Source organism: Momordica charantia (assembly GCF_013281855.1).
Source record: "Momordica charantia cultivar OHB3-1 chromosome 8 unlocalized genomic scaffold, Mcharantia_2.0 BLBB01000008.1, whole genome shotgun sequence".
NCBI lineage: Eukaryota > Viridiplantae > Streptophyta > Magnoliopsida > Cucurbitales > Cucurbitaceae > Momordica > Momordica charantia.
The window spans coordinates 7,273,325-7,293,797 of record NW_028275166.1 but is presented as its reverse complement, the minus strand read 5'-3'; the positions used below and the strand labels follow the sequence as shown (position 1 = coordinate 7,293,797).

The 20,473-nt window shown below is 41.2% G+C and overlaps 2 protein-coding genes across 4 annotated transcripts; one reads left to right on the top strand and one right to left on the bottom strand.

Annotated features, from left to right (window-relative positions):
• Positions 1-10,916: 10,916 nt before the first annotated feature.
• Positions 10,917-12,591, top strand: LOC111020262 (uncharacterized). The gene has a single exon (XM_022296872.2). It carries the CDS (start codon positions 11,547-11,549, stop codon positions 12,042-12,044), a length of 498 nt encoding a protein of 165 aa, XP_022152564.1. The 5' UTR covers positions 10,917-11,546; the 3' UTR covers positions 12,045-12,591.
• A 2,791-nt stretch (positions 12,592-15,382) lies between these two features.
• Positions 15,383-17,657, bottom strand: LOC111020348 (uncharacterized). Of its 3 annotated transcripts, XM_022296999.2 has the most exons (4): positions 16,932-17,657; positions 16,317-16,806; positions 15,823-16,169; positions 15,383-15,686 (listed from the first exon to the last, which is right to left on the bottom strand). In XM_022296999.2, exons 1-4 carry the CDS (start codon positions 17,113-17,115, stop codon positions 15,679-15,681), a joined length of 1,029 nt encoding a protein of 342 aa, XP_022152691.1. In that variant the 5' UTR covers positions 17,116-17,657; the 3' UTR covers positions 15,383-15,678. The 3 variants fall into 3 exon arrangements, with proteins under 3 accessions (XP_022152691.1, XP_022152689.1, XP_022152690.1); XM_022296997.2 differs by having other exon boundaries at positions 15,383-16,169; XM_022296998.2 differs by having other exon boundaries at positions 15,383-16,166; positions 16,932-17,656.
• Between the last annotated feature and the right edge of the window lie 2,816 nt (positions 17,658-20,473).

Here is a 20,473-nt window from a genome sequence, read left to right as displayed (position 1 = left end):
CCGGATCACTTTGGCTGACAGCGACCGGGCGCCTGAGTGATTGCCGCACACTCCTTCGTGGATCTCTCTGAGGACGTACAGGCCCTCTTCAGGGGTTAGGCATTTCAATAGAGGCAGGGAAAAGCCACGTCGGTACAATGCACCATCTCGGACCACGAACCGAGCTGCCCGCCTTGCCAACTTTCTGCGCTCCTTGGGATCTTGGGGTGAGTTACCCCTAATGAAGTCCGTGATCGGGTCCATCCATGAGGATTCTGGAGCGCCGATCTCCATCAGATCTGGCTCTAAGATCGAGGGATTATCTAGGATCTCGACGGGGACCGACCTGGCGAGGTCGGTCTCGTACGCCGATGCTAACTTGGCCAAGGCGTCAGCATTAGAATTTTCTGCTCGCGGAATCCGGCTTACCTCGTAAGTTCGAAACTGGGCGAGGTATGACCTGACCTTGCCCAAATACTTCTCCATTCGGGTGTCTTTGGCTTGGTATTCGTCCTTGATCTGGCTCACAACCAGCTGGGAGTCACTGAAGACCTTAACACATGAGGCCCCCAATGCTCGAGCGATTCGCAGGCCGGCAATAAATGCTTCATACTCTGCCTCGTTGTTAGAAGTCCGGAAGCTGAACCGCAAGGCATACTCAAATCGCTCACCCCCTGGTCCGAGCAAGAGGACCCCGGCTCCGCACCCCTTCTCATTGGAGGATCCGTCGACATAGACTGTCCACGGTAGGTCGGACTCGCTCAGCTCGGAAGGTGGTGTAAGCTCGGCTATGAAATCTGCCGCTGCTTGTCCTTTCAACGCAGTTCTGGGTTCGAACTGGATGTCTTACTCACTTAGCTCCATTGCCCACTTCATTAGGCGACCAGAAGCTTCTGGCTTATGGAAGATGCTTCTTAGGGGCAAGTTAGTGAGCACCACCACCGTATGGGCTTGGAAGTATGGTCTAAGTCGTCGGGCCGAGGTGACCAAAGCGAGAGCCAACTTCTCCATCTGAGGGTATCTAGTCTCGGCTTCGGTCATAGCCTTGCTTGTGTAGTAGACCGGGTTTTGCCGCGCTTCCTCTTGCCTGATTAGGGCCGAGCTGACGGCACTGTCAGATACTGCTAGGTACAATTGGAGCTTGTCCCCCGGCATGGGCTTGGCAAGCAAGGGTGCCGAACAGAGGTAGCTCTTCAATTGCTGAAACGCTTGCTCGCACTCCGCTGTCCATTCAAACGACCCTTTCTTTCGTAAGACCTTGAAGAAATGGAGGCACTTATCTGTCGACCTTGAAACAAACCGGTTCAGGGCCGCAATCCTACCATTGAGGCACTGAAGCTGCTTCAGCGTTTTAGGTGCCTCCATCTCGATCACGGCTTTAATCTTTTCGGGGTTGGCCTCGATTCCCCGGTTGTTTACCATGAAGCCAAGGAATTTTCCCGAGGTTAGACTCCAAAGGCACATTTAGCAGGGTTGAGCTTCATTTGATATGCCCTCAGAACCTCGAAGGCTTCGACCAGGTCGGAGAGATGCGACTTAGACTGCTTGCTCTTGACAAGCATGACGTCCACATACACTTCCATATTCCGGCCGATCTGCTTGGCGAACATTTTGTTCACCATTCTCTGGTAGGTCGCTCCTGCGTTCTTTAACCCGAAGGGCATGACCTTGTAGCAGTACAGACCTTGGTCTGTTATGAAAGCGGTATGACCTTCATCCGGGATATGCATCTTGATTTGGTTGTACCCAGAGTAGGCGTCCATGAAGGTGAGCAGTTCGTGCCCGGCTGTGGCGTCCACGAGCTGATCAATCCTCGGCAGTGGGAAGCAATCTTTCAGACATGCCTTATTTAAGTTCGTAAAATCTACGCACATTCTCCACTTGCCGTTAGATTTTTTAACTAATACAACATTGGAGAGCCACTCGGGATACGAAATTTCTCTTATGTATTCAGCTTTCAAAAGTTTGTTAACTTCCTCAACAATTACATCACTGCTCTCCTTGTTTATAGGTCTTCTCTTTTGTTTCACAGGTCGGAATGATGGATCTATGCTGAGGCGATGCGTCATAATTCGCGAGTCAATGCCAGACATGTCCTCATGGGACCACGCAAAGACATCCGAGTTGGATCTGAGGAAGTGGATTAGCTCCTCTCTGTCGGTGTCCCCCAGCTTGGTTCCTATGCTTACCTGCTTCTCGGGACTAAGCAGAGGAACAAGCTCGAGCTCCTCAGTAGGTGCGGCAAACTCCTTCCTCGGCAGGTCGGCCTCGAACTCGAGCGTCCCATCCCTGAGAGTTTCGAGGGCGCAGACCGATGAGCCTTTGAGTGCGGCGGCATAGCACTCCCTCGAAGCGGTCTGTTCTCCTCGGACCGTGCCCACGCCATTGGGGGTGGAATACTTCAAAACTTGATGAAGTGTTGAGGGAATGGCCCGAAATGAGTGGATGATGGGTCTCCCAAAGATGGCGTTATAGGCCGATCTACCGTCAACTACCACGAACTCGGCCATTTGAGTGACCCGAGTTTGGTCCTGCCCCAGCGTGACCGGCAAGTCGATGCAACCCTGTGGGATGACCGATTCTCCAGAGAACCCAACCAGCGGCGTCGGGCTTCTCTTCAATTGCGACCTCGTCCAGCCCAAGGCGAGGTAGGTCGGTAAGGACAGGATGTTAGCGGATGCGCCCCCGTCTATCAGCACTCTCCTGACCACCACATGATCAATCAAAGGAGCAATCACAAGGGCATCATTGTGGGGCAGGTGAACCTCCTCCAAGTCTGCACCGTCGAAGGTGATTGGGCAGGTCGGCCCCTGCTCCCTGATGATGCACACCTCGCGCCTGGCTGCACGGACTAACTCCTTTCTTTTATGTCCGGATTGACCTCCGCTTGGCCCTCCAAAAATGGTATTGATGACCGCAGGTCGGTCGGTGCGCCGGGGTGGCGTCCTCGAACGCTTTCGCTCTTCCTTTTTCTCTGCTGAGCTGGTCCTGGGCTTTCCCACGAACTTCTTGAAGTAGCCGTCTTGAATTAGATCCTCAATTTGGCGCTTCAATTCCCAGCAGTCCGACGTGTTGTGACCGTGCTCCCGATGGAAGCGGCAATACTTGTCCTTGCTGCGCCTCTCTGGGGCTCCCCGAAGTTTCTCCGGACGCTTGAGTAGTTTTTCCATTCCAGAATCCTCGATGTTCGTTAGAATCTCGAAAATTGGAATCGTGGTTGGGGTGAAGCGCTCGTAAGGTCGGCTCCTGGTAGGTCCGTTCTCCACCCTTCGATACTCAGGTCGGCCACTGGAGAAGGATCCCGTGTCCTTGGACTTGGGATCTGCCCTTTCATCTTTTCCACTTCTGCCCCGGCCGATTTTTCGTTCAGGTCGGCCGGTTTTGGTTCGGAGGAGCTCCTGTCCGTCGATGACTTTCTTCGCCTTCTGGAATACCTCGGCGAAGGTGGCCGGGGCCTCCTCTCCAAGCTTCACCGTGAGGGCTTCGTCGGCTAGACCGGTGAGGAAATAGCACATGGCCGAGTCATCGGAGCAGTGTGCAACCTTCAACTGTTCCTCCTGGAATCTGGTGACATACTCCCGCAGCGTCTCACCCTCATTCTGCTTGATGGTGGCGAGATGGGTCGCTGTCTTTTTGTCATAGTGCCGAGAAGAGAACTGGGCGAGGAATTCCCTTCTCAGCTGAGAGTAGGTCGAGATCGACCTGGCTGGCAGTCTCCGGTACCACAATCGCGCGCTGCCAGTAAGCGCAATCTGAAAGGCGCGACATTTGATTGCGTCTGATGACGCCTTGAAGTCCATGAGGCCTTCAAAGACCTCAACATAGTCCTTGGGGTCCTTCGTCCCGTCATAAGGCTTCACGGTAGGAGCTTTGAACTTCGGAGGGATTGGTGCTTCCAAAACGTCCGAGGTGAAAGGAGATTCTCCCAAGTCGCCGTCGTTCAGTGAATCGTCTTTCTGCTCACATTTGGCCTTTAAGGCCTCCACCTGAGCATGGAGCTCCCCCCTCAGCTGGTCGAAATCCTCCCTTGTGATTATCCCTGCGGGATTGTGAGAGGACTCAGCCTGCTGGTTGGAGCTCCTGTGGGAGCAGGATGGTGACTGCCCTTTTCTGAGAGACGAGCCTCTCTTTCTGTTGAGATGCTCACGGAGGTCTCCCCTCTGGCGAGTGTACCCCTCACTCTCGTTGTCTTCGGGACGTTCTTCCTCGGCGGGGCCGAGGTGGGAACCCCTTTGCTCGCGTACGTCCATGCGCGTCACTCGATTTTCAGATCGGGACCCTGCGCCTGCAGCCAGCACCATTTCGTTATACATTGCCTCCATGGAGCGCATTTGTGTGCGCATTGCCTCCATCTCTCTCTGGAGCGCATCAAAGTTCTCGCTTGTTGGTGCTGGGGCTGGACCCCGGGCGCCCTTCTTAGAGGTCCCACCTCGGCCACGGGTGGCCCTGGACGTCCTCGGGTGCGCAGGCGGTAGGGCAGGCGCGGTGATCCGTGCCGACCTGCAGAGAGGTTCCGTTGCTAGGCCGTCGGGACCTTGCCCCTCTACCGCCGCTGCTCCGACCTCCCTCTGGTGGGCATCGCTGGCAGCTAGAGTCCTTCGATCCGTCGTATTGGTCGAGTTCGCTGGTTGAACCATGTTCGCTCGCGTGTTGGTTTAAAGGAATTGGGATGACGTAGATTGTCAGTCGTCCCCACAGACGGCGCCAAATGTTTATGCAAAGATGTGCACAACAGTGTGTTCCTGATTGCAGCTCGAACTCGGCCTCCGTACCGACCTGAACGTTTGGGCGGACCTGCACAAAAAGGTGAGCACTCCGACGATCAAGTCAGTATAGGTCGGATTCCAAGTTTAGTTCGAAGCCAGAAATCATCGTACCTGATCGGGGAGTGAGGTCCTCTACTTATGGGTGGTGGTCCCGCTAATCTCGCAACGGTTACACTCGGTAATCTCGGGACCGTCGGTTACACCCGGTGATCTCGGGACCGACGGTTACGCCCGATAATCACGCCGCAGACAGTTGCTCACATCGGCCCCTACCGAGCTCCCCGGTAGGTCAGACCTGGGCCAAGTTCACCTCGGCCCTCATACTTCGCTTTCGTCGGCGTTGGTGGCAGCCATCTCGGCTATCCGAGCTGGGCATGACTCATGGGCCATCTTGGAGTACCAATAGGGGTCCTCCACGTGTCCAGGGTATTTTCATCCCCAAACAAATTACGTTTTAAATTAATCTATGATATTAATTACGTTTTATTATTGCTAACATTTTAATTAATTTCAAAGTTATACATTAATTTAATAAATTAAAACGCTTCTCCTTTTTGTCTATTAAAAATAAATGAGCATTTTTCTATTCCACCCCGATGAGTGCACACGAATTCGAAATTGTGTTAGTTTTGGAGAGTAGTTGTGGTCATTTTCACGACACAAAAATGATATTTTTTTGACCTAAATGCTCCCTCAGTTCCTACAGTGATCTTGATCAGCTCCTGAAATTTGAGGCACATTCCCATATATATTTTAACTAAATTAGTTGTTATTATTATTATTGTAAAAGAATGTGGTAAATGGGTGAAGAAAGAAAGTGATTGAAAAGAAAGGTGAAGGGTGAAGGAGGGAGGGGGGGATGGGGTAGGCATGGCTGAGCCTGAGCCTGAGCCTGAGCCTGAGCCTGAGCATGGTGTTAAAGGCAGTGAGTGAGTTTTTAACTTATAACCATTAAAAGAAAAAAAGAGCATCAATTTCCAAAGCACACTTAATAATGCACATCTTTCCCTCTCTCTTTTCTTTTCAATGAAATTTCATCACATGTCTTACAACAAATCTATGGAGGAGAGGGAGGACCCATCCCCATCCCCCCTTTAATCTGATCTGTCTCTGCAATTCCAACATACCCCCCTTCTCTCTTAATTTACCAAAACGCCACTGGGGTTGGGTTTTGGAGAGAAGAAGCTGGTGTTATTGTTGTGTTGGTGCTTGACAGGACAGAAGAGGAAACAGGAAAAAAGGGAGTGGGTTTTGTGAGGGATCTTTCAGGGTAAAGGATCAGTCACCCATTAGCAGTGGAGAGAGGACAGTTTGTTTTTGTATGGGACACTGCAAAAGGAACCCCCCACCCACTGCCATCCCCTGCCCCCCCTTCTGCCTTCTGCCTTCTGCATGGGGCTGCGTTTAGCCAAAATTCATCCCTATTTCTCCAACAAACTACCCATAGGCTGCTAAATTTCCCCTGCTGAATCCATACTTCTTCTCTGTGTCATCAATGTTTTATCCATATTTTTATGAAATTGGGACTGTCATAATACTTTTTTAATAGATGTTGTTGAGATTGGAGGAGCCAAAATCAATGGAGGAAAAGTAGAAGGAACCAAAAACAGGTTTGGGCTGCTGCGGGCCATTTTGGCCCAGAGCGCAGTACCGTGGCGCTATCGCAAAAATCAGAAAAAAAAATGATTGTGCATTCACTTTTTACGCTAGTGCAATCGTATTGATTAGTGTCACGTAGAAAAAAGAAATGAGAGACACTAATCTCATTTGAACTACCCTTCATACACAAATTTGAGATTTACGATCCCACGTAAGATCAGTTCACGATCCCGGGATAATTTTCTATCAAGATAGGAAGAGTTATTGTACAAAATGTACTTCGTGGGTATTTGGTACGGTACTTCGTTCCAATATTCCCTAGAGAGGGATTACAATTGAGAGATATTGTATCTCCATTATATTTATCAAAAGGTCATAGTAGAATTCATATGTAGCGGAAGATCGGACGTAGCTCGTAATGAAGTGAAACAATATAAATCTTGTACCGTTTCTACGCGGTTGGATTTAGTTCTCGTTATATTTAGGAACTAAAAAAGATAGGGATAGCCCGCGTGGCTCTCCATGTGAAGTGTGAAGTTAAGGGTACCCTTCTGTGGTTAATTTGAAGCACGCCAGCAACAGGCAACAGGCAACAGCATACGATAATATATATATATTTACAACTCTCTTTGCCATTTTCGCTGCACTTTGCCATTTTCACTGCATCTTTTAGGTCTCTTTTATACCAAAAATAACCCTTTTTTCTCATTCTGGATTTGACGATCCACTGGATGGATGTTGCTTTGTAAGTCAGAAAGTTCAACACTTTTCTGTTTGGTTTGGCATCTAACAAAATTAAACTGGCCTTTTTCTTTTTGGTGCCATCTCCATTCAAACAGATATTGATGAGGTAAAAAAAAACTCATTTTCTTGGCATGGAAAAGCTAAAGTCGTACTGGTTTACTGTATGGGGGAAAGAAGAATATTTGTACTGTTTGATGCACAAGCCAGCGGTTAAAATTTATGTGTCTAATAGTTTTATAATAATATTGTAGATTTAAATACTATTTTTATTTTTTTTTCCCTTTTGACGAGAGTTTAATTTATTCGTCGTAATTTTAAAACGTTTATTTTAATTTTATACTTTTAAAAATGGATCAATATTTGATTCTTGATTTCCAAAATTTTAACATAATTTATAATTGATACCATCTTAATATAAATTTATGACTACCTTTCAAAAAAATTTAAGTGAATTCTATTTATTATCAACATTTCTAGCCACTAAAAATAAATATCATAAAGTGACCAAAAATACTCTTATCTTTTAATGCAAAATAACTATTATCTTACAAAAATTAAAAGAAAAAAAAACTTGTTGACAGTTTATGAATTTCTTAATGATCTTTTGAGAGTGTCTATTTAAATAATGACATCTTAAGAATATATTTCTTTTAACCAATTTAAACATAATTCAATTGGTTAAGATATATATTCCGACCAAAAAGTTAAAAAGTTCAAATTACCACGCCTACATGTTACTAAACAAAATATATATTTACTGAATCTTAACTAACTAGTTAAAATATATATGTTTTATTCCCATTCCAATGGATATTTGAACAGAACATTTTTTTTCCCTTTCTTTTTCCCAAAATCAATTTCTTAAGAAAGAAAAAAAAAAGCTAGATAATAAGGTAAGGCCATAATTATATTAAATAATTTAGGCCATAATTATATTAAATAATTTATAATTGAAGTAATTAAAGTAAAGATGGGGTTGATATATCCTTTCATATAAGCATTTTTTTACGCTTAAACTAGTGGATCACTTTAAATTAAATTTTTGAATAATTATCTCTTAAATATTTTTAAAAAATAGAGTTGAAAATGTTTTCATTTATTATCAAATTTGTGGATTAAAAATCACTTTCGACCTTTACAAAATAAATCAAATGAACCATTAAAATAAAATTGAAATTTTTACTTCTAAACTGAAAAACATTGAGATATTAGTATTGGGCTTGCGAATTCATTGCATCTCCACTTGTAGCCCAGTTAACGCTCGTGCCTTTGGGCCTTTGGTTGAACTTGAGCCCAACCCATCTACCAATGTTACCGTCTCTCTCTAGGGCGTAAATTTGAGCTAATTCAAAGTCATAAATACACTTTCATCACAATAATAATAGACAAAATAATAAACCCAAAAATATTACCAAGTTGAAATAGAAAAGGATCCATCCTGAACCGATCTTACCCGGGATCGCAAATCCCAAGTTTGTCTATGAAGAGCATATCTAATTATATTATGCGTAATACTAATCGATAAGACCTTATTAGTAAGTGCTACAAGGTCTCGTACATTATAATCCAATGGAACCGAATCCATTAGTATGGATCATTTTCTTTTCTAAGTGAAATCTTCTAGTATATGAAAGAGTGAAAAAGTGTTTTTGTTGTTGTGGAATAAGAAGTCTTAATATTTTAATGTATGTACTTAATTTATTCGAAGCTATTTGAACGTTTTTGAATAACATGAGTCAATTGAGTTCAATACTTTAAATTCTAAATCTAGATTTTTATCTCTAAAATAATTTTAATCCTATAAGAAGAAACAAACTGGTTATATATGACAAAACAAACAAATTATGAAAGAAAATATTAGTTTATTACTTGAAAACGAAAACAAACAAATTATGAAAGAAAATATTAGTTTATTACTTGAAAACGAAATGGTTATGCCAATTTGAGTCAAGCTCACATATATTGTTGACCAAAAAGTGTTGGATTTTAAGGTAGGAAAGAAAGTGAAAGTTTAAGAAATTTATTCACATATACGTTGTGAATATGTTTATTTCTTTAGTGGTTTTATTTCTTTAAACTTGAAGTTAGGTATTTAAATGAATAATTGTTTCTTTATTTTGTTATGGTTACAAAGTGTTAAAGTTACATATGTAACCTATGTAAAAAGGTTACATATGTGTTAAAAACTTGTGAGATGTTATTTCTTTTGGACAACTATAAATAGTTGTTGTTGTGTTCATTTGAGATATCAAACAATTCTCATTTTCAGTTTCTCTTCCTCTCACAAGAGTCCTCTATTCTTTTGAGTTCTTCTTCTTGTTTATGTTTAGAACAATTATTAAGAATTATGCCATATCCGAGTAGTTATTCTATCGGAGTTAGTCGTTGTATCCTGCTGACACGATCGCTGTAGTGTGCTTGCAACTTATTCATAGTAACTAATTGTCTTCAGGTCAGCGCTATTGAAACATGTCTCGACTATTTTGATCAAGTTTTGATGTTCATTATCAAGATCTATAATTGTTTGTAGCCAATTACGTTGTAATATTAATAAGGATAAAATAAGAAAATAAGAATAAAATCGATGATAAAATGAAATTTTTATTTTCCCAAAAGCAAAATAATGAAGGGGCTATGGGTTGGCTGTTTCATGAGAGGCTGGCGCCTGGATTCAAAACATTTACCAAGTCAAACAATGAGATCTAAGATTGTGAGAAATTCTTTACAAGTTTTTTTCCAAATGAAGAAACTAATAATAATAATAATAATAAATGGAAGAACCAATAAATAAATAAACGGAAGAAGACTTTTTCAACCCCTTTGAATAATTGTGCTGTCAGTGTCAGTCAATGTGAATCTCAACCAGACCGAAGAGCTAAGATCTAAGATTTCAATTTTAAATAAAGGGATTAGACACTTGATTTTGCCTCTATAAAGATCCAAACTTTCCAGTTTCTAAAAAAGAAAAGAAAAATAAATCTAAATCTGTCAAAAACTACTTTTATTTTATACTATTATTTGATAAAGTTCTAAAATTTTTAAAATATAATCTTCAAGATTATTGCTTGGACCGTGCTTAGAATTCCATCTGTACCTTGCTTATCAAAATCAAACATTATATAATGAGAATTGTGTAGACCAATATGGATTATAAAATAGATAATTGGGAGTTCTAATAATTATTATACTTTTAAACAATACATTATTATGTAAACCAGTCATTAACTATATAATTAATTATTCAAGCACATACATAAGTGATTACTAACATGTCAGCTATTATGAAAATGAAGATTTCAAACTTTCTAACGTGATTGATGCTTTAATGATTGAGTTATGGGGTCGTATATATGAAATTTCTAATCTAAAAAAATCAATAATTAAAAGAAAAGGTTAGAATGAAATAAAACAATGTCTGGTAGTAAAAAATGGTTAAATTACTGAAAATATTCTTGAATTTTAGCTATTTATCCTTTCATAAATGTTTCAAAAATTTAACAAACATCCACTAATATCTTAGAGAGAAAGTTGGAAAGTAACAATTAATTGGTACTATAACAAGTTATACCTTTAACATGGTTTATTGTGGATCTGTCATTGTCTCTACCAGTGAAATTTTTTGTAGATCGAATTTGTTTGAAACAAAATTTCCAGTTCGTTTTGAGATGTTGATGATAATCAAAAGAGAAAGTTGTTGTGTTATAACTTATAAGATTGATGTGTTGTGAACAGTAAAGCAGCATATAATTAGGCATTTTGACAACTAACTGGGAATCACATCTCTCCCTTTTATGCATCAACCAATGAAGAAGAAAAAGAACCCAAAAAAAAAAAAAAAGGGAAAAACAGATTGGAAAAAAGATTGTTTAGAAGGGAAAGGGTAAAAAATCCCAAAATAGGAGCAACTGTTCGAAGTCCGCGTAGGCTGCCTTATTTTGCCCCGTTTTCAATCTCCCATCGGCCATTGTTTGTGAGAGCAGAAGAGAAGGGGAAGATCACTGTGACTCAGTCAATCAAACGTTGGACTTAATTACGTTCCCCTTCTCTTCTCAACCACCAATTTCATCCCCCATTTCCAATTCCCTTCTTATGATCTTCCCATACAACGCCCCACGTTGAGGAAGCCCAGATTCCAAGGCCTCCCCCTTCCCCGATTACCGATTCTGCAGATTGTTTTCTTCAATTCCAACCGATAATCGTCTCCTCTGCAGATTTTCTGATCTGGGTCTCGTCCTCTCATGGCTGCGGCAGCGGGAAGGGGGCGCGTCTTCCCTTAATCGCCCATTCCCTCTCAAACCCTACCCGATCTCTCTGGGTTTTCCGACGGCTACGGATTCGCGTCTTGTTGGTTTCTTCGAGGGGGGTTGGGGGGAAGGCAGGAACAATCCCAGGATAATCTTTTGGGCAAAACCCCGATGCCAGGAGCCTTGTAAACTTCAACCCAATTCCTCCTTTCCAATGGAACGCCCATTGACTACATTCATCTTCGTGATTTCGGGGTTTGCTTTCAGTATTTTGTCGCTTCTTGTTGAGTGTCAGCCTCAGGATAGACCCAATTCTCCTGTGACGCCTTCTCCACCGCGACTGCCATCCCCTCCGCCTCGATCGCCGTCCCTCCCACCGCCTTCGCCGCCATCCCCTCCTCAGCCTTCGCCGCTGTCTCCTCCTCCGCCTTCGCCGGTTTCTCCTCCACCGCCTCGTCGTCGTCGTAGTAGTAGTCCGCCCCCCTCACGTGCATCCTCCGCAAGGAATGAAAACCCCCAACTTGGTGGGACACACAAGAAGAATAATAAGAAGAATCAAGCAGAGAAGCGAAGTCGTCTCAATAAGGGGAAGCAAGTTGGGTTGTTCTTTGTAGGTATCGCCGCAGTACTTCAAGTCTGTGTGGTGGGATTTTTGGTATTCAAGAGGCGGCAGCTCCTAAGATTCAAGGAGCAGTATGAAAGTTTTTCTTGAATTCGTTGGAATCTGATTTCTTCACCTTACAGCAGAGAAGTATTCTTGAGGACATGGGTGGCCCTTGAGCTAACTGGATGGATCGCCTCCTCAAAAACCAACAGTTGTGTATAAATTTTGGAGTCTAGGGTTGGGAAGAGGCACAGAGCCTTGTTCTTTGAATTTGTAAGAGGCTGCACCGCAGAAGATGAAATTCTGAGCAGCTAGCAGGCGAATAAGGGGGGGCGAGCGTCTTCTCTTGAGGCTTTCCTCAGGTGTTGTGTAAAAATGGGTAAATGATGATTGGTTGAGCTTTTTCTTCTTGTGATTTTTGAATTCTTGTTCATTCTTTTGTCCAATTCTGATTATACAGTTCATTAATTCAAAGCAGAAGAAACCGTCTTGGAATACCTCATTTTGTTATTGAATTATTTTTCTGCTAACCTCTGCTCCGTATGGCTGTAAAAGATTTGTCTAATATCACAAACAAATTATGCACTGAACCTCTATACTTTCTCCCTTGCCTGAGCATGTAATGTTGATTATTGTAGACGCAGTTTTGTTTATCTGTGATATTGCTGATTTTGGCAAGTATGGCAAAGCCAGTTCTTTTTAGACATTTATCTTGTAATTCTTCACTATCTTGTTATTTTTTTATCAGGTATAGTTCTAGCATATTAGAAAATTGCAGAAGATAGCTGTATCGTTTGTTACTTCGTATTTTCCGATGTTAACATATCAGGGTGGAATTTCAGCTGATATTGATGCTTTTTGAACTTCTCTTCCAAGTTAGTTGCTAGATTTGTGAAAAAATATATATTTCTTCTGAATATGCTGCTTGGAAAAAGATTTAGTGCAGGACAGGATCATTCTCTCTGAAGTCTTAGATCAAGAGAGAGAGAAAAAAGATTGATTTTATCACACCTTACTCTAGAATGGAGCTAGAGTTAGGGACATCATCTAATTTGCTAGTTATTTTCTTACAACTCTGAACCATTCTACTGTGGAAGAGAAAAAAAACTAGTATAACATGATTCTTTTACCATGTTTGAAAAGATAGCCTTAAATTTCAACCCAACACTGACGACTAATCCTTTCGTTTGAAATTTTTTTGTTCGTACCGAACCGCTTGCTTTGTTGAGACGAATTTGAAAATGACATTAGTTATTACCCTTTAGAGTCAACTTTGAGGGGTCAAAACCAAACTTATTGAGGTCTGAATTGCACTCTGGGATACCTACCCCTTGTCTCTCTCTGAAATGGACATTATTTGAACCCACTCTTGCCTAAATATTCTGCACAACTTAACTCATTAACAGAAGAAGAAGAAGAAGAAAGAAGAAGAAGAAGAGAAGAAGAAAGAAGAAGAAGAACGAAGAAGAAGAAGAAAGAAGAAGAAGAGAGAAAGAAGAGAGAGAAGAAAGAAGTAGAAGAACAGATAAGAAGAAGAGAGAAGAGAAGAGAGAAGAAGAAGGATAGAGGAAGAAAGAAGAAGAAGAAAGAAGAAGAAGAAGAAGAAGGAAGAAGAAAGAAGAGAAGAAGATCAGAGAGAAAGAGAAGAGAAGGAGAAGAAGAAGAAGAAGAAGAAGAAGAAGAAGATAGAGAAGAAGAGAAGGAGAAGAAGAAGAAGAAGAAGAAGAAGAAGAAAGAAGAAGAAGAAGAAGAAGAAGAAGAAGAAGAAGAAGAAGAAGGAGAAGGAGAAGAAGAAGAAGGAGAAGAAGAAGGAGAAGAAGAAGGAGAAGAAGAAGGAGAAGAAGAAGGAGAAGAAGAAAGAAGAAGAAGGAGAAGAAGAAGGAGAAGAAGAAGGAGAAGAAGAAGGAGAAGAAGAAGGAGAAGAAGAAGGAGAAGAAGAAGGAGAAGAAGAAGGAGAAGAAGAAGGAAGATATGATGTGTTTGAATTCTTACTCTTGTTGAAAGAATAATAAGATAATAAAACAGAGAACAATAAAGAGGGTGCAGGCTCCACCAATAACATTTGGAAACATAGTTTGACCATTTTAAGGAATCTTAGAGTTAGAGGCTGTTCGTGAGTTCTATTGAAAAACAATTTTCTGTTTGTTTTCAAATCTACTGTAAAGAGACCGTGTGGGATGATCTGTTAAGTTTAAGGTTTTTTATTGTGCCGTTGTATTCACAAGCTCATGGTTTTAATGGAAAGATAAGTTCAGTATTTCTAAAACATCAGTTCATCTTTGAAAACCATCTAAAAGAAAAGGGAGAAACTAACTTCTAAAAACAGTTACCATTTATGTCTGCAAATATTGCTCGTCATAAGTATAAATCTGAACCTACAAATATTGCTTTTTTCATCCATTTGAGTAGCTTGTCTTATGTTAACATCCGTCTCGATCTCTAACATTCAGATAAGTAGTGGAAGACTATGAAGTTGGATGCAAGAAAAGGAAAGGAAAAAGGAGAACATGGAGACAGAAACTTCATCATCTTTCTTCACAAAAAAATCTAATAGACACAAGTATATTGAAGAAATCATAAGATTGAAGAAATCAATCCTATAAAATTTGAACAGAACTTCTTGGAATAACGATTTTAGTTCGATTTAAAAGAGCGCCGGAGATGGCAGAGATAAGGGGTTGTTTGGAGTTTGGATCTCTGGGAAATGCAGACTGTCAAATCTTCTACCATCAACAGTGAAGCTGCAATATTCTTTTACATGCGTCTTCTCCCCCAAGAAGCTTATTGAACTCTCATCTATTTCATTCTTCAGAGTTTGGGGCAACTCTCAATCATTTTGATCTTTCAAATTCTACATTTCCCCCTTTGTTTCCTCAAAGATGTGGTTAAAATTTACCCATCAAACTGAGATGATGAGGAACAATAAAGTCTGTGAAACTGATTGATACCCTGAAACAAGAGACCTCCAACCCCAATAGTGTAAACTTTGGCAGCAAGTGAAGCTTGGAAAGATTCATTCAGGTGCTGTCAAATCCAAGATGGGCCTTACTGTGCTGGCTTACTCTGCCTTGTACTCTGTTTAACCTCATGCACTCAGTGAATCTTTAAAAAGTTGGAAATGGGATTTAGATACTCATCCATAATTTTCTTCTATCATCAATAAATAAATGACTAATCTTTATGATTAGGATTCAGAACTGTTCTTTAAAGCAAACAACCTTTCATTATTAACCTTAAGATCGTACAAAATACCAAAAACATGTCATGCTCATGATGAGACATGCAAAGAAAAAGAAATTTAAAAAAAAAACAAAGGAAAAAACTCATTAAGTTTGAGAAATAAAAAGTAGTTTTACCGAACATTAACAGCCTATTAGTCAGTCAGTAAAAGGAAGGTGGATTCAGCTATGAAGTTAGAAGACAGAATCTAGCAATTTTTCTGTCTGTTTAAGAAGAAAATTGTCAGAGTGCTTATGTGTGCGCTCCATGCTTCCATTCAAATAAGCAAGTCTGCATACTTTGAAACATGTTTCTTACAGGGAGAGACAGCAAGTGGAAAAAGAAAAATATCAAAAAAAAAAAAAAGCAAAGGACAGAAAACCTCTCTTGAGAATCCTGCAGTATTACATTCAAAACTTTAGCAAAAGAAAAGCTTTCCCTGACCACAAACTAAGAAAAAGAGGGCACTTTACTCTCTGACAAGTACTCTTTTGGCCATAACCCAAACTCCATAATTGAGACTTTAACCATCTGCATAGAGAGACAGAGAAAGAGAGAGAAGAGAGGTGGAGTGAGAAGAAAATTGTCAGATTACAGCTCAAGAAGCATCAAAGCAGGCAGAGCAGGAAAAGTACTCATAACCCAATAAAATTTCCACTTTGTATACTTGAACTTGAGGCTAAATCAAGCCAGGAATCTGAATTTTTTGGGGGGCAATCCTCAAAGAAGTGGAGTAGTGGCTTCTGGGTCTCTGCATCTTCTTCTTCTTCCTCCTCTGTTTTAGCCGATCTCGATGGTTTGTTGAAGTCTGTGCCCAAAACAAAGCAGTGTTGCTCTTGTTGGTGCCTTGCTTGTTTCGAACTGTAAATTTGGTGGCTTTGGGAAACAGATTGTTTATAAGAATCCATTGCCATTGGCTGATTATAAACCTCAGCTAAGCTTCTTGCAGAATCTGCAATTGAGGGAAAAAACGACTGCACGCCCACACCCTCTCTTGGACCATCCATGTCCCTACTTTACACGACCCAATAATCTTAATATGTCATATTAATTAATACTTTATATCAACAACATTATTTATAATATCAATCATCAAACTTCAAGGAAAACAACCCATTAAAAGAAAAGGTAACATCTTTTTAACCATTATTTCGCACTAACCTGTAATCTTTGCCAGCCTGAGCAGTCCCCGAGTACAAAAAGAGTTGAGGGTTTGTGTTAATAGGAGAGAAATCAGAACATGGAGGTCTGGAGGAGGAAGATTGAGGATAGAGAAAGGGATGAATGGAGGATTCATGATAAGCAGCAGCAGCTTGGTGATAAGATTGAGTTTCACAGGTCAGTGAGGAAGAAGAAGAAGAGAGTGTAGAGAGAGAGTAAGAAGATGTGGTGGGAGTGGAAGAGGAGGAGAGGCTTCTGTTTGAAGTGAGGATTAAAGGCGGCGGTGGCTGAGTTTGAGTTGAGGGCGTTGAAGAGATTTCCACAGGCTTTCTTGAACGGTTTCTGCCTCTATGCATGTGCCTCTCGCAGTATTTGGAGTCTGGATAAGCTTCTTTTGAGCATCTCCATTTTTTCCCATCGGTTCTTCTGCACCTTCCTGGCTCTGGGTCTGCTTTTCTGCCAAAACCCATCTCAAAACATCCCCATCCAACTGCAGAAAAAAACACAATCAATCAAACAGTCGGACACTATAACATGCTTGCATCTGAAAACTGAGGTAAAAAAATGGCACGGAGGGAGCAGCTGTTTTGTAAGGCCTTGGCAATGGCGACTTACTGGGTTGGTGAGGGAAGAGTCTTGCAGAAATGGAGGAATCTAAGCTTCTTTTCACAGAAAAGATTAGATCAGGAGGGATTGGTACTCCTGAAACCATGTATTTGAAGATCAGAGCTTGGTGTTCCAGTTCTTGCCATTGAGTTGCTGTGAAAGGAGAGGTGCAGGCCTTGGGGCTTGAATTCATTATTCTTGAAAGTAGAACAAAAAAAGAAAAAGAAGAGAGAGAGAGAGAGATAAAAGAAAAATCTTTAAAAAGGACCCAAGTTTGAAAGACTTGAGAGACAGAGAGGAGGGTATGTTCTTGGGAGCTGCTAGTTTTTTATGGGTATTTCTGCAAAGTCCATAGGTTGCAAAAGCTTCTTCTGTCAAATGATGGCTTACTGATACCCTTTCTTCTCTTCTCTCTCACCAGAAGTCTGCAGTTATATGACTACTCCTCTGTTGGGTTCTGCCTCAGCCTTCATTGCTGCTTTTGTCTCTGACTTGCTTGCAGAAATTCATATACAAATGGATAAAAGAAAGAGAAAAGGAAACAAAATATCATAGACACACCCTTGATGTTGCTCTCTCCACACATATTCCTTGAAAACAGTGCCATGAGATTTTGCAAAAACTGCTGAAACAATGTGGTGTGATGTACCTACAGAAACTCCTTTATCAATACAAACAAAAACTCTTAGCAAGTGTCATCCTCCCATTGAACGCTCAGGAGGCTGAAAGGATCTACCAGAAACCCCCCTCCCCTCCCTCCTTTATAACATTAACTTGGCCTATTTTGCCTTTTTCCTCTTCCCCCCCTTTTTTGCCTTTTCCTCAATTTTCTACCTAAAAAAATTACTGAATTTTTACCCTTCCCTCTGGGGGTTTCCTTGGTGTCATAAACCTTTCCCTATTCCAATGGTCAATGCTTGGTGAAGACTTCCATGGTGGACATGCCACTGGACTTCATTACAGTCATTAATTGACCTTACACATTCAAATAAGCACAGCCATTTTGATTCATATCTGACAAATATAAAGACTGAATCTTGGCTGCATATCAAAAATTTAATAAATTCTAAAACGATAATAAAGATGGGAGTAAAGCCCACAATATTTTAAACTGAATAAAAATGTAGTTGGCAATATCCAGCATTTGACAGGTTCATAGTTATCTTTTGCCAAAGTTTGACAATTGTACTTCTCACCAACTCTATGTAATGTTATGATTACTGGGGAATTATTGCATATGGAGTTTTCTAGTCCAACCACTTTAAATACATTAATTCATGGGTTTTTTTTTCTTTGAAGGAAAAAAAAAACACAAAGTGATAAAAGCTATGTTCCAAATTAAATATTGTAACTCTTTTGTTACTGGAAAGGACAGAATTGGGTGAAAAAAAGGACATTTAGTAAAGTTATGTGAAAATATTGGGACAAACCAACTAAGAGACTATTGGTCAGTGGGAGGTTCCAATTTGTTTGCTTGCAATTCAAAGCTCTCTCTCTCTCTTTGTTTTTCTGGTTCTCTCTCTAAACTTTTATGACAGTGTTTTGTCAGGGAAGTGCATTGTGAGGTGCCAAAACTGTTCACACCATCTGAGGCCTCTGCCCCAAGACACATGCCCTTCTTTCTCTCTCTTTCTTTTGTTGTCATTGTTCTTTATTGTGCTTCCCAACCAACTCAACTTTCCACTCATTAACCCCCAAAGTTTCCTCATTTACAGTTTTGCTTTGGTCACACCTCTTTCCAAATCAGTCACTCTCTCATTCATCCTTTTGAACTGCATTTTCTTCTGCAGACTAAGGCAGGGGCTCATCCCCAAGCCCCAACCCCAAGATGCTTCTTCAGAACTGAGTCAAGTCACCCCCTTTTTTCTTCTCTCTCTCAACTCTCAACTGGCCTTTGGTTGGGCTTCATAAAGAGATTAAAGTTTGCTTGTTTTAGAAGTTTGTCTCTCTTTTCTCTTTTTGCAAATCAGATGGACTTGTTGGGCTTCTTTTTCCATTCTACCCCGTCCCCCCATATTATTGTTGCTTCCCACAAGAGATTAGATGCCATCATAGCTTCATTTCGGTTAAAAATGCAATATTCCGTTTAAGTTTTGTAGAGACTAAGGTTGGAGAGAATCCAATTTTAATGTATTCTCATTATTAAAGTCTATATATATAGACAAATATACAAGGTTGACCTAATCCTATAAGGAGAAGGTAAATGACAAATTAATATTAATACAGGAATATAAAATATACTAATCTATATACTCTAACACTCCCCCTCAAGTTAGTGCATATATGTTAATCATGCCCAACTTGTTAGACAAATAATCTATTCGTGCTTCATTCAATGCTTTAGTAAATATATCCCCGAGCTGATCTCCAGTCTTCACATACCCTGTAGCCACCAATCCTTGCTGTATTTTCTCACGTACATAATGACAATCAACTTCAATATGTTTGGTTCGTTCATGAAATACTGGATTAGATGCAATATGAAGAGCTGCTTGATTATCACACCAAAGTTTCATTGGAGTGGTGATGTCAAATCCCAATTCAGTCAGAAGCTGATGTATCCATACTAATTCACACACCGACTGTGCCATAGCTCTATATTCTGATTCAGCACTCGAACGCGACACCACGTTTTGTTTCTTACTTTTCCAAGAAACTGAATTACCTCCGACAAATACACAATATCCTGAGGTTGATCTTCTATCTTCCTTATAACCTGCCCAATCAGCATCTGAAAAACATTCAATATTAAGATGACCATGATCTTTATATAACAAGCCACGTCCAGGAGCACCTTTCAAATAACATAGAATATGTTCCAATGCAATCCAATGGTCAGTCGTAGGAGAACTCATAAACTGACTCATAATACTGACTGGATAAGCTATGTCTGGCGAATCAGCAAACGGCAGCAGCGGCGGTGGCCGGTGGCGGCGATCGGCGGGTACCGGCGGCGGCGGCGGTGGTCGGCGACGGTGGTCAGTGGGTTGAGTTGGATAGTAATGAACAAAACCCTAAGGGACAAAACCGCACAAAACCCTAATGGGCCAGAAACCTAGAAACCTAGAGCTCTGATACCATGAAGAGACTAAAGTTGGAGAGAATCCAATTTTAATGTATTCTCATTATTAAAGTCTATATATATAGACAAATATACAAGGTTGACCTAATCCTACAAGGAGAAGGTAAATGACAAATTAATATTAATACAAGAATATAAAATATACTAATCTATATACTCTAACAAGTTTAAAGTAGATGATATCATACTATTGTAAAACTGTGGAAAGACATTGCCACGTAGTAATTAGGGCCGAAGTCTCGTTCACCCAGTAATTAGGGCCGAAGTTTTAGCTATGGAGCCCACAGGGATAGATCAGATGATGCGTCGGGCCCAACTTGTTGAGGACATTGCCACGGTAGTCCAAGAAGCAGGGGAGGGAACAGTCGATCGGAAAGCGAGGATCAACGCCGTAGGAGGGAAGGCAATATCGAAACCAACGGAGATCCAAGCTACTCGTACGGTCACCTTGGCAAGTAAATCGGGAACG

Excerpts from the sequence above, each read along its gene's own strand:
- LOC111020262 (XM_022296872.2), top strand. The coding sequence starts at position 11,547 with ATGGAACGCCCATTGACTACATTCATCTTCGTGATTTCGGGGTTTGCT.
- LOC111020348 (XM_022296997.2), bottom strand. The coding sequence starts at position 17,115 with ATGAATTCAAGCCCCAAGGCCTGCACCTCTCCTTTCACAGCAACTCAA. Across the intron at positions 16,807-16,931 it reads ACTCTTCCCTCACCAACCCA|TTGGATGGGGATGTTTTGAG; the intron begins GTAAGTCGCCAT and ends TTTTTTCTGCAG. Across the intron at positions 16,170-16,316 it reads CAGGCTGGCAAAGATTACAG|TAGGGACATGGATGGTCCAA; the intron begins GTTAGTGCGAAA and ends GGTCGTGTAAAG.